Source organism: Mirounga angustirostris, unplaced genomic scaffold (assembly GCF_029215605.1).
Source record: "Mirounga angustirostris isolate CCGP_5_RB_7025 unplaced genomic scaffold, mMirAng1.0.hap1 SCAF_16, whole genome shotgun sequence".
Lineage (NCBI taxonomy): Eukaryota > Metazoa > Chordata > Mammalia > Carnivora > Phocidae > Mirounga > Mirounga angustirostris.
In genome coordinates this window covers 51,245,839-51,258,421 of record NW_026991724.1, presented here as the reverse complement: position 1 = coordinate 51,258,421, position 12,583 = coordinate 51,245,839, and the positions used below count along the sequence as shown (strand labels likewise).

General features: G+C 52.7%; 1 protein-coding gene across 2 annotated transcripts; it reads left to right on the top strand.

The window, feature by feature from the left end:
• The first annotated feature begins 2,024 nt into the window (after positions 1–2,024).
• Positions 2,025–11,954, top strand: AP2S1 (adaptor related protein complex 2 subunit sigma 1). Of its 2 annotated transcripts, XM_045891806.2 has the most exons (5): positions 2,025–2,184; positions 5,828–5,977; positions 10,885–10,998; positions 11,381–11,440; positions 11,622–11,954. In XM_045891806.2, exons 1-5 carry the CDS (start codon positions 2,182–2,184, stop codon positions 11,721–11,723), a joined length of 429 nt encoding a protein of 142 aa, XP_045747762.1. In that variant the 5' UTR covers positions 2,025–2,181; the 3' UTR covers positions 11,724–11,954. The 2 variants fall into 2 exon arrangements, with proteins under 2 accessions (XP_045747762.1, XP_054367447.1); XM_054511472.2 differs by lacking the exon at positions 10,885–10,998.
• Positions 11,955–12,583: the final 629 nt, after the last annotated feature.

Sequence of the window (12,583 nt, the reverse complement as noted above, 5' to 3'; positions counted from 1 at the left end):
AGCCACCATGGCACCCCTAGCCCCGAGCTGATGCTTGACTACAACCTCATGAGAGACTCCAAGCCAGAACCATCCAGTTAAACTGCTCCCAAATTCCTGACCCACAGAAACTGTGAGATAAGAAATATTTACTGTTTGCTAAGTAATTTTTAAATTTATTTGCATAATGTCCTTTATGTCTATTTCCCCAGCTAGACCATGGATGTTGACAGTTTGGGGACAGTGTCTGTTTTTTTGATACCTGTTCATTCATTCATTCAGCAAATGTTTGCTGAACACCAGACTTGTGCCAGGCTCTAAGCTGAGCACTGGAAATCAGGGTTGGAACTAAGGTGAGGCAACCGAGGTGTTCAGAGAACAAATTTCAAAGAAATGCTCACTTTCAGGCTCATGCAAGAGCTGGGTAAGCACCTAAGAGTGAGTGCCTTTTTAAAATTTTATACCCTGGTGACCTTGTTTACCTTATCTCGGTCCCAACCCTATTAGAGCAGTTCACAAAACAGAAATGATCCCTAACCTTTTTTTGCCCTTGCAATAATTCCATAGCTATGTATTAGTTCTTCTGCTAATACTATACTTTAATTTACATTGTTCTATGATATGCTTTGTTTTGATTAGGGTTAATTCTTTCCTCGGTATCAATAGTAATACTTCATTGAGTGCTTACAAAGTTTTACCATGTTCTAGATGATGTAGATACGTTAATAGACAGGGTCCCTGCCCTCAACCACCTAATGGGAGATACAGACAACACACACACACACCCCAAATAAAATCATTAAAAATTGTAATAAAGGGGTGCCTGGGTGGCTCAGTCGGTTGAGCGGCTGCCTTCGGCTCAGGTCATGATCTTGCGGTCCTGGGACTGAGCCCCGCGTCGGGCTCTCTTCTCCGCGGGAAGCCTGCTTCTCCCTCTCCCCCTCCCCCTGCTTATGTTCCCTCTCTCGCTGTGTCTCTCTCTGTCTAATAAATAAATATCTTTTTTAAAAAAGAGCATTCATGATATTAACTACTATTTATTGGGCATTTACTATATGTCAAACATAGTGATAAGTTCTTTGGAAGCTTACCGAAGCTTTATTCATTTATTTTTAAAAAGATTTTATTTATTTTGACAGAAAAAGAGAGAGACAGCGAGAGAGAGAACACAAGCAGGGGGAGTGGGAGAGGGAGAAGCAGGCTTCCTGCCAAGCAGGGAGCCTGATGCGGAGCTCGATCCCAGGACCCTGGGATCATGACCTGAGCTGAAGGCAGACGCTTAACGACTGAGCCACCCAGGCGCCCCCTTACCGAAGCTTTAAAACAACCCTACCGAAGTGACCCCTTGATCAATCCTGTTTACAGATGAAGAAATAGAATTAAGAGGTTAAGTTGTTGTCCCAAAGTCCCCCAGCTAGGAAATGCAATGTCAGGATTTGTACACATTTCTTTTTTTTTTTTTTTTTTAAGATTTTATTTATTTATTTGAGACAGAGAGCATGAGAGGGAGGAGGGTCAGAGGGAGAAGCAGACTCCCCGCCGGGCCGGGAGCCCGATGTGGGACTCGATCCCGGGACTCCAGGATCATGACCTGAGCCGAAGGCGGTCGCTTAACCAACTGAGCCACCCAGGCGCCCCTGTACACATTTCTGACTCTCAAAATCATTCTCTTAAACCACTGTCCATCTCCCACAGGGAGACACTCAGCATATTTTGAACAAAGCACTAGGTGAGCGCGGAGTTACATTTCGAGCTTCCACAGCCCAGTTTCTTACTTAAAACTACTATTTCCAGCATGCCCTTCTCGCCTTGGGAAGATGGGGTGGACTCAGGGCTACCAGAACTACATTTCCAAGAATGCAACTCCCCGTCGCTGGCTGTTACGCATGTCGTGAATTGTAGTCCTCGGAAGAGACATTCGCCCGCAACTCCCGGCATGCATTCAGGGTCAGTACCTTGTGGTGGGAAAAAGGACAGTCGCGCGGCATGTTGGGAAGCGGGACCGGCCCTTTTCCCAGGCTTGCAGCCGGCCTCACCAAACGCATTCTTAATACTACAGTTCCCAGTGGGCTGTGCGCGAGAGGGCGGGCGAGTTCTTCTGCCGGAAGTCCTCTCTAGCCCTGGGTCCCCTAACGGCTGCGCGAGCCGGAGCTGCCCAAGAGCCGCGGGACCGGGGCCGCTGGGGTCCGGACGGGGGTCACCATGGTAACGGGGGCGCGCCCACGTCGGGGCCGGGGGGAGGGTGGGTCCACGTGCAGGTACTCGAGGCTCGATCGGGTACTGACAAGCCTCCCCTGCCGCGGTACTATGGTTTGGGCCAGGCGCGGGCTCTCAGGATTGTGACCGGCCGGAGGCCCGGGAAGGGGGCAGCTGGGCGGTGATTCCGGGCGCGGGAGTGCACCGGGGGTCTGGAAGCCAGGGGGCATTAGAGACCGGGGGCCAAGGGGAGGGGGCTGTGCGGGAGGGAGACATTGGAGATGACTGAGGGGTGGAGGGTTGAAATGGGGAGGCAACTCGAAAGCGGGGTCTCGGAGGTGGGGGGCAGGAATTGGAAGTGGGGGAGGGGGCGTCCCAAGGGAAAGACGCGTCTCAAGAGGAGGGCTCTTGGGAGCGGGGCAGGATTGTTGGAGAATGGGAGACACTGGGATTGGAGAGAAGGGGGTCTTCAGAAGCCGGAAGCTGACATTGAAGGCAGAGAGGGGTTGGTGAAACGGGCAGGGTACTGCTGATGAGAGAGAGAATCTCAAGGGGAAGAGACTGGGCGCTGGAGAGGGGAAGTAGGCTACTGTAGGGAATGGGGCTTTAGAGTCAGGGGAAGTGTGTTGCAGAGCGGGAGAAGGCTTGGAGGTAGGGAGTGGATGTTTGAAACGGAGCGGTGGAACAGGTCTTTCCAAGAAGAGGCGTCTTGGGTAGGGAGCAGACATGGAAGTGTGAGAGTTGGAGATGGAGCTTTTGGAGCAAGGACTGGGCTTTGGATTTGGCTGCCCTCCCCTAGGGTGGGTCTTTGGACTGTAAGCAAGGATTCTTTGAGAAGAGAGCTGGAAAAAGAGATGAATGGTGGTGGGTGTCAGAACAAGGAGGGAGTCTCCCCCACAAACAGGGTCCTTGAAGGCAACATGTGACCTTTGGAACGGGGGAGAAGATTGGCCTAAGAGGAGTGATGTCCTAAGTAAAAGGCCTCCTGAGGCCTGGGAGAGGGGATTGAAACCCAGAAATTGGAAGTCAAAAGGGAACTATTTGAGGGGAGGGGGCTTGGAGACAGGGAAGGTTGGGAGGTGTCCAGAGGGAACATCAGAGGGGTGAGGATGCAGGAGGGAAGGCACCTCTCAGGGTAGATTCCCAGAGGTGGAGAGATTCTAACTGGGAGAAGAAACACAAAGAGGTGTTATAAGGGAATTTGGGGGTAAGAGGCAGGGCTCTCCCTCAACCCTTTTGGCTCTCCTTACGGTATGACCCATGTATCTCTGGCTCTGCCCCCAGGTTGTGGCTGCCTGGTGGGGTTCCCCCCTCCCCATCCCCCTGCCAGGCCCATGCTCTTTCCCTTCCTACCCAGGACCCCTGGCCTGCTGGGAAGTGGTTTTCCCTGGCTCAGCAGAATGGGTTCTTGGAAGGAGAGTGTAATATCCTGTTCTTGTCCTGCTTGATTGGTCGGGGGAGGGAGGATAAAATATCAGAGAATGAGGCTTAGGAAAGAGAGTGGACTCCCAGGAATGGGTATGGGCTCCCAGAGGGTAAAGCGTTCCAGAGCAAAGCCTTTGGACTCCCAGCTATGCTTTGTGGCTGTGAGCCTTGCTTTCTTCATCTATAAAATGGGTCTACACCTGTCTGTCTCAAACAGAACTGGGTCCAAAGGCAGGCCTCCTACCTGGGTGAACTTGGGCCTTGGTTTTCTTTTTCTTTTTTTAATTTATTTTTATTTTTTAAAAAGGTTTTATTTATTTATTATTTATTTGAGAGAGAGAGAGAGCAGGAGCTGGGGGAGGGGCAGAGAGAGAGGGGGAAGCAGACTGCCTGCTGAGTAGGGAGCCCCATGTGGGGCTCGATCCCAGGACCCCACCAGGATCATGACCTGAGCCAAAGGCAGATGCTTAACCGACTGAGCCACCCAGGCACCCCGGGCCTTGGTTTTCTTAAAGCTAAGTGATGGTGAATTATAGTACCACTAAGAACTAATACTTGCAAGTCACTGTGCTACACCCCTTACGTTTATTAACCCGTGTGACTGTCTTATGAGGGAGGTGCTCTCCTTACGTACATTATACGTAAGAAGAAACTGAGGCCCAGAGAGACTAAGTGACTTGCCTGTGGAAATACAGCCAAGAGTGCCAGGATCCATTCAGGCTCTAGAGTCTCTGTGCTTAGCCACTTGGACAAATGCATCTCCGTCATCATAGCCCATTATATTGAGCACTCAGTATGTAATAGGCACTGTGCTAAGCACTTCTAGCATTAACTCGTTCCGTTTTCATAGTAGCCCTAGGAAGGTTGACCTGGCTTTTCAGAATCATAAAAACAAATTTCCTAGCTCTCACTGCTGATAATCACAGCTGACACAGCGCGTGATCTGAGCCAGGCACTGTTCCGGATACTTTTCATATCTTGTTTTCATCTTGTCACACTTTTATGAGGCCCAATTTTCCAGGTGGGTAAACTGAGGCACCACGCAGTTACATCACTTGAGAAGTGGCAGATGCTTTGGGAAGCCATTTAGCAGTGGCTGAAAAAAGTTAGATGTAGCGTTACCGTATGACCCAACGATTCCCCTCCTAGGTATATAGCCAGGACAAATGGAAACATACGTCCATGTAGAAGCTTGTATGTGAATGTTCATAGCAGTCTAATTCACAATTACCAAAAAGTGGAAATGACCCAAACGTTCTAATAAACAAAACAAGGTATATCTATCCAGTGGAATGTAATTCTGCCATAAAAAGAAAGGAAGCAGAGACACAAGCTACAACGTGGGTGAACTTTGAAAACATTGCTAAATGAAAGAAGCCAAATACAAAAAGGCCACGTATTGTATGATTCTATTTATAGGAAATGTCCAGAACAGGCATATCTGTAGAGAAAGAAACATTCCTTGTTGCCAGGGGCTGGGGTGGGAGAGTGGCTGCTAACGGGTGGGGATTTCTTTTTGGGGTGATGAAAACATTCTGGAATTAGTAGTGATTTTTCCACAATTGTATGAGTATACAAAAAACCACTGAACTGTACACATCTTCAATGGGTGAATTTTTAAGAATTGGTAAGTAAAAAGAAATAGGGGGATCTCCAGGATTCAGACCAAAGAAGTCTGAAACTCAAACAGTTTTTTTTAAGTTTTTATTTATTTATTTAAGTAATCTCCGCACCCAACGTGGGGCTTGAACTCACGACCCCGAGATCGAGACTCGAACGCTCCTCCAACTGAGCCAGCCAGGCGCCCCTGCAACTCAAACATTTATTGAGTGCCTGCTGTGTGCCAAGCTACTGAATTAAGTTTATAAACATTTGACCTGCAAGACACCCTGCCAAGATTGATCTAAGGAAACTTATTTTGCCGGTGGGGAAACTGAAGCTGAGGGGGGGCGGATCCTTTGTCCAAGGTCAAGCAGACAAGGGGTAGTGGAGCCTGGGCCTCAGGGCCCTGGAGCTGACAGGGGAGTTGACCTGTGGAAGCAGTCCTTCCCCTGGGGTGTTGGGACGTGGCCAAGCAGGCCTGACCAGGCTCCGAGGAGAAGTCCAGAGCGGGAAGGGCATGGGCCCTACCTACCCAGTGGGCATGGGCGGGGCTGCTGCATGGGACTACCAGCTCCGGCCAGCTCTCCCGGCTGCTCTCACTTCCTCTTCCTCCTCCTGCCCCCAGATCCGCTTCATTCTCATCCAGAACCGGGCTGGCAAGACGCGCCTGGCCAAGTGGTACATGCAGTTCGATGACGATGAGAAACAGAAGTTGATCGAGGAGGTGCACGCCGTGGTCACTGTCCGAGATGCCAAACACACCAACTTTGTGGAGGTGATGCTCCCCCCATGCCTCTCACACTCGCTTTTTTTCCTTTGACCCTCCTTGCCAGCCGCTTGCCCAAGCTCTAACTGCAGTAACCCCTCGGAACCTCTTTCCTTCCTACGTTCATTCCCTCGACATGCTTTTAGCTTGCTGTCTTCCTTCCTTTTTTTTTTTTTCCAAGATTTTATTTATTTATTTGACAGAGAGAGACACAGCAAGAGAGGGAACACAAGCAGGGGGAGTGGGAGAGGGAGAAGCAGGCTTCCCGCTGAGCAGAGAGCCCAATGTGGGGCTCGATCCCAGGACCCTGGGATCATGACCTGAGCTGAAGGCAGACGCTTAATGACCGAGCCGCCCAGGCGCCCCTGTCTTCCTTCCTTTTTGGGGAACTTTTCATTATGAAAATTTTCTTTTCTTTTTTTTTTTTTTTAAGATTTTATTTGTTTGAGATAGAGTGTGAGTGAGAGAGCACAAGCAGGGGGAGTGGCAAAGGGAGAGGGAGAAGCAGGCTCCGCAGGGCGCCGTATGCAGGGCTCGATACCAGGACCCTGGGATCATGACCTGAGCTGAAGGGAGATGCTTAACCGACTGAGCCACCCAGGCGCCCCTCGTTGTAATAATTTTCTTCTTCTTTTTTTGGTAAGCTTTTATTTTTAAGTAATCTGCTCCCAATGTGGGGCTCGAACTCACAACCCTGAGATCAAGAGTCGCACGCTCTATCGCCTGAGCCAGCCAGGCACTCCTCTTTGGTCTCCTTAAATCGAGAAGGCTCTGTCTTTAATTCCCATGGTATCAGCCGGGCTAGTTGTCCTGTAAATTCAACACATATTTATCAGGGGGTCTGCTGTATGGCAGGTACTGTTCTAGGCGTGGGAATAGAACAGACCCGAGTCCCTGCCCTGGGAGAGCTGATGCTCTGGTCGGAGGGAGACTGAGAATAAAGACAGCATCTAGCGGGTGGTGAGGTGCCAGGGAGAAAAAGCAGGCCACTGTGGGAGATGGAGGTGCTGGGGTACGTTCACTGGGGGTTGGAATGCAGGTATCAATGATTTATGTAGGAGGTCTGGAAAAGGTAACAGTGGAACCAAGGCCTGAAGGAGTTGAAAGAGTGTTAGAAGAGGATATCTGAGAGCGTGCACCCCAGGCCCAGGGAATAGCAAGTGCAAAGGCCTTGAGGTGAGAACATACTGGGGCATTCCTGGAATAGCAAGAAGGCCAGCATGGGGGCACCTGGGTGGCTCAGTTGTTAAGCGTCTGCCTTCGGCTCAGGTCATGGTCCCAGGGTCCTGGGATCGAGCCCCGCATCGGGCTCCCTGCTCCGCGAGAAGCCTGCTTCTCCCTCTCCCACTCCCTCTGCTTGTGTTCCCTCTCTCACCGTGTCTCTCTCTGTCAAATAAATAAATAAAATCTTAAAAAAAAAAAAAAAAAAAAGGCCAGCATGGCTGAGGAGCTGCAAGCCAGGGAGGAGGGAGGGGGCCGATGCGGTCAAAGAGACAACAGGGACGGATGGCTCAGGGCCTCCTGGGCCGTGGGGTGGACTTCAGCTCTTATGAGTGAGTTGGCAGCCTCAGGAGGGTTTTCAGCAGAGGGAGGGATGTGAGCCAACTTAGGAAAGAGCAGGTTGAGGTATCTGTGCACACTCCAGGGGAGAATCCGGGAGGGAGTGATGAGTCAGAGTGCAGAGAGAGAGCAGGAAGGTTCCGCACACAGAGGGCAGGGAAGGCTGCGGCACCTACCAGGGGAGGGACCATTGACAGAGGGGAATAAAGGAGAGACGAGAAGCCATATCTAGAGGTGGGAGGTGAGGAGGTAGGGGAAAATCAGGAGATTGGGGAGTCCCGGCAGCCTAGAGAAAAGGGTTTCCAGGAGGAGGACGGGATGGGGGGCCTTGCAGGGAGCGGGGTTGGGGGGTGAGAGCAGGCAGAGCAGGTGCAGGACAGAATGAGGGGGTGGATGCCCGCTCCCTTGGGGTGTCCCGCTGCCAGCGCCGTGTGGCCTCCTACCCCGAGTGCCGAGGGACTGGGAGCGGGTCAGCGAGGCAGGCTGGTCAGGTGAGAATGTCACACAGGGGCCTGACACCCAGATCTTAGGTGCCTCCCAATCCCAGGCCATTCATTCATTCATTTGTTCACCCGTGCATTTATTTACCACCCATTCCCAGTGCGCCTCCATTCAGTGGGGACCGAGATGGCCCCGTGAGCAACATAGACCTGTCCCCAGATCACGACAACCCCAAGAGGGTAGGGCTGGGATGGAGCAGCGGGGCGGGAGGAGGGCACCTGGCTCAGCCTGAGGGTCAGGGAGGCCTTCCTGGAGGAGGGAATGCTGTGGGGAACAAGAGAGAACTGGTCCCTCCCCCAACAAACTGGGGATGATCAGGGGGAGGAGACATGAAATAATGTCTCTCTTATGAGATTGAGGTCAGGGAAGGCTTCCTGGAGGAGGACTTGTGAGAGCAAAACCAAAGGATGAGTGGCCAGTGAGAAAGGCCCAGGCCACCTGAACTTTCTTCCTCTCGTCTGTTCATTAATACATATTCCTTAGTACCTATATTACGCTCCTGTATTGCTGTGCTAACAAATTACTACAAACATAGTGGCTCAAAACAACACAGATTTGTTGTCTTAAATAGTTCTGGAGGTCAGGTGTCCAAAATGGGTCAGCAGGGCTGGGTTCCCTCTGCAGGCTCTGGGGAGAGTCTGTTTCCTTGCCTTCACCTGCTTCTTGAGATCTCTCTCTCCGAGCCACACTCTCCTGTCTTCCTCTTTCCCTTATAGGGACCCTTGTGATTACTCTGGGCCCATCTGGATAATCCAGGATCCCCCCATCTCAAGATCCTTGGCTTAACCACACCTGCACAGTCCCCTTTGCCATGTTAGGTCACCTGTTCAGAGAGTCCAGGGATTAGGGTGTGGACCCCTTCCTGTTCAAGGCCCTGCTGGGGACACAGTGGTGACAGCCCCATCTCACAGTCCAATGAGACCGACTGGTCCCCGGACAGTGACGGCTGGGGACGGGGCCCAATGGCGGGGGCAGTACAGACAGGTGACCTGCCCCAGCCTGTAGGAAGAGACTTACCTGAGAGTCTATAGCTGAAGAAGCCATGAAAGTCTGGGGCGGGTCCCTGAGAAGCCTGCAAATTTACAACCAAGGTGTTGGCACGAGCCGGGAGGGTGATAGCAGGAGAGGGAGAATTTCGAGTAAAAAAAAAGAGTGCTGCTCAGCGTCAGATCCTGCCAGGGCCACACCAGCTGTGATAGTGGTGGAATCTTCGGATGTTTTCCTGGCCTCTAGGCCTGTCTTAAACCCTCTCCTCCAGAGCAGGGGCCTTCAAACATTTGATCGTGTGTCTGTATCATTTAAAAAAAAAAAAGTAGGGGCTCCTGGTTGGGTCTGTCAGAGGAGCGTACAACTCTTGATCTCAGGGTCACGAGTTCGAGCCCTCTGTTGGGTGTGGAGCCTACCTAAGGAAAAAAAAAAGTAGAATTTGCACCCTGATACATGCTTATTAATCTGCAGATTATGTGCAGGAATTACTGCAGTAATGTTAGAAAACATAGTCGAGGGGCGCCTGGGTGGCTCAGTCGGTTAAGCGTCTGCCTTCGGCTCAGGTCATGATCCCAGGGTCCTGGGATCGAGCCCCGCATCGGGCTCCCTGCTCCGCGGGAAGCCTGCTTCTCCCTCTCCCACTCCCCCTGCTTGTGTTCCCTCTCTCGCTGTCTCTCTCTCTCTCTCTCTCTCTCTCTGTTAAATCAATCAATCAATAAATAAAAATCTCTAAAAAGAAATAGATTTCCTCCTTAAAAAAAAAAAGAAAATTAAAAAAAAAGAAAAGAAAAGAAAACGTAGTCGAAGTACAGAAATTAACAGAAGATGGGGCGCCTGGGTGGCTCAGTTGGTTGAGTGACTGCCTTCGGCTCAGGTCATGATCCTGGAGTTCCGGGATCGAGTCCCACATCGGGCTCCCTGCTCGGCGAGGAGCCTGCTTCTCCCTCTAACCCTTCCCTCTCTCATGTACTCTCTCTCTCATTCTCTCTCTCTCAAATAAATAAATAAATCTTTAAAAAAAAAAAAGAAATTAACAGAAGAATGAGCTGGAAGAAAATCAGGGACTACTGTTGGCTTTTGCAGTTGCCACCAGGTGGCGACAAAGCACACGCGCACTCAGACCCAGCGCTGGGACTTTGCAGATTTGGGCCAAAGACATTGTGCTTAGCAAACCAGTCTGCCTGTTTGTATCTATGTCTGTCTCTTTATCTTCTTCCCCACGCATGTAAGATTAGAGTCTGCGTCCTTGGCCCATATGTATTTATTCCTGGGCTGTGTGTGTGCGTTAGTGCCTAAGTATTTCTATTGTATATCGCGGTTCGGCTCAAAGTCAGGCTGAGATTGTCTTGGTTCCAAGCAGTAACTGCACTGCCCAGCACAGAGCCTGCCTCACAGGTAGCGTTTGCGGAATGATGGTGTGAGTTAGTTCCAGGTTAAGGAATGCGACTTTGTCCAGAGACGACAAGCAGGGAGCCACGGAAAGGGGAGCGTGGATGTCGTGGAACACCCCAGCCTCCCTCTTGGCTCTGGGCTTTTCTCACAAGCTGTTCCCTTGGCCTGGAGCACTCCTGCTCCTCCTCCAGGTCTCAGCCCAGATGTCCCCTCCTCCAGGAAGCCCTCCTGGATCAGCTGCCCCCACTGGGGATGACTGAGGATGACTCTCTCCACTGGACCAGGAGCCCCGGCAGGGGAGGGCCAGGCCTGTGTCAGTCACCACTGTGTCCCCAGCACAGGACCAGACAGAGCAGGGCCTCGGGGACCATGCGTGGGGTGAAGGACTGACTCTCTGGGCTCCGCTCTGCTCAGCCTGCTGGGTCCTGGCCCCCCACCCCCACCCCCCCGTTGCTGACAGCCTCTCTGCCCCGCAGTTCCGGAACTTCAAGATCATTTACCGTCGCTACGCCGGCCTCTACTTCTGCATCTGCGTGGATGTCAACGACAACAACCTGGCCTACCTGGAGGCCATCCACAACTTCGTGGAGGTGCGCAGGCGGGCGGGCTGCAGCCCCAGGGGCCCTGGAGTGCCCAGAACCACGCCTCATCTCCCCGCGGGGTGCACAAACCCTCTCCCCACCTCCCCGCAGCAGCGGACAGGCGGCCTCCCTCTGCCCATCTCTGCCGGCGCAGTTCCTCTTTGTTCCTCTGCCTCTGTCCGGTCTGTCTTTTCTGTTGCTATCTGATCGTCCTTGTTCTTATTTCTGCCTTTAACTATCTTCGTCACTGGGTCTCTTCCCTCCCCCTCCCCCCTCCCCCCTCCCTCCCCCCCTTCAGTCCTCTTGGTCTGTCTTTCCGATGGTGACCTTGGCCCCCCTCCCTGAGTATCTCCCCCTGCCCGGCTCTCACCATCTCTGCCTTCTCCCACAGGTCTTAAATGAGTATTTCCACAACGTCTGTGAACTGGACCTAGTGTTCAATTTCTACAAGGTGGGCTCCTGGGGAAGAGGAGGGGGTGGGGAGGGGGGCTGCCCAGCGCCTCTGCTGATGGCTGGTGCCTAGCTCTCAGGGCCCCCAGCTTCCAAGGTTTAGACCAGCACCCGTTGCAGGGGGAGGGCGGGGAGTGGGGAGTGCCCTTCCCTCACCAGAGTCCTGCCCTCCCTTCGCTCAGGTTTACACGGTCGTGGACGAGATGTTCCTGGCCGGCGAGATCCGAGAGACCAGCCAGACGAAGGTACTGAAGCAGCTGCTGATGCTCCAGTCCCTGGAGTGAGGGCGGCCAGCCCTTCCGCCCCGGCCTCTTGTTCCCTGCTCGCCCCCTCTCCGGCTGGGGCCGCCCGGCGCCCTCCCTCCCCGGTCCAGGAGGAAGGCCCCAGCTGGGCCTGGGCCACCAGGGAGGAGACTTCGGGCGGAGGCCACTCGCGTGTACCAAGTAACCATGCCATTATCATGTGATGCTGTGAGTGCGTGTGTGGAACCCCCAATAAACCTGTGGCCCCGCCTGGCCCGTGTCTTTTGAGCCCTTGCCGGTCAGCCCTAGGGACCGTGGGCACTCGGGACTCCCTGCCATCGGTGCATCAGTCAGCCGGTCAACAAACCCTACTTGGCCTGAGCGAGGCAGGCCACCCGGGTGCGTTCGCACCCGCTTCTGCCCCCAGAGGGCCCCTGAGCCTTGACTTCTGGCCAACACCTAACAGCACCAAGCGTTCCCAAGTATTAGCTCCCCGAATCCTCACAAGATCCCAGGGAAAGGACCGTTAGTATCCCCGCTTTCCAGGTGAGATCACTGAGCCTTGGGAAGATTAAAAGACTTGCCTAAGGTCACGTAGCTAGCGTGGTGAAGCCAGGTTTGTTCTAAGCCCGGGTAGATGGCTCCAGAATCTTTGTTTTTAACCCCCAGATTGGACGGCTGTCCTTTTGCCTCAGTGCTTCATCTTGAAAATGGGTTGATAATAGTTTTGATCTCACAGGGTATGCTTGAGGATTAAGTTAATGCTGGGAACGTTTAGGAGGTGCCTGGCATTAGTCAGCACGCATTCACTCTGCAGACATTAAGCGCCTGCTGTGTGCAGGGCCCGGTCAGAGACACGGGACGCCTACAGAAGTGGACAGCGAGCACCAGATTTGCTGATC

Bases quoted from the DNA above. Each gene is read 5' to 3' on its own strand.
- AP2S1 (XM_045891806.2), top strand. The intron at 10,999-11,380 runs GTGCGCAGGCGG...CTTCTCCCACAG, and splicing joins CCATCCACAACTTCGTGGAG to GTCTTAAATGAGTATTTCCA. The intron at 11,441-11,621 runs GTGGGCTCCTGG...CCCTTCGCTCAG, and splicing joins TAGTGTTCAATTTCTACAAG to GTTTACACGGTCGTGGACGA.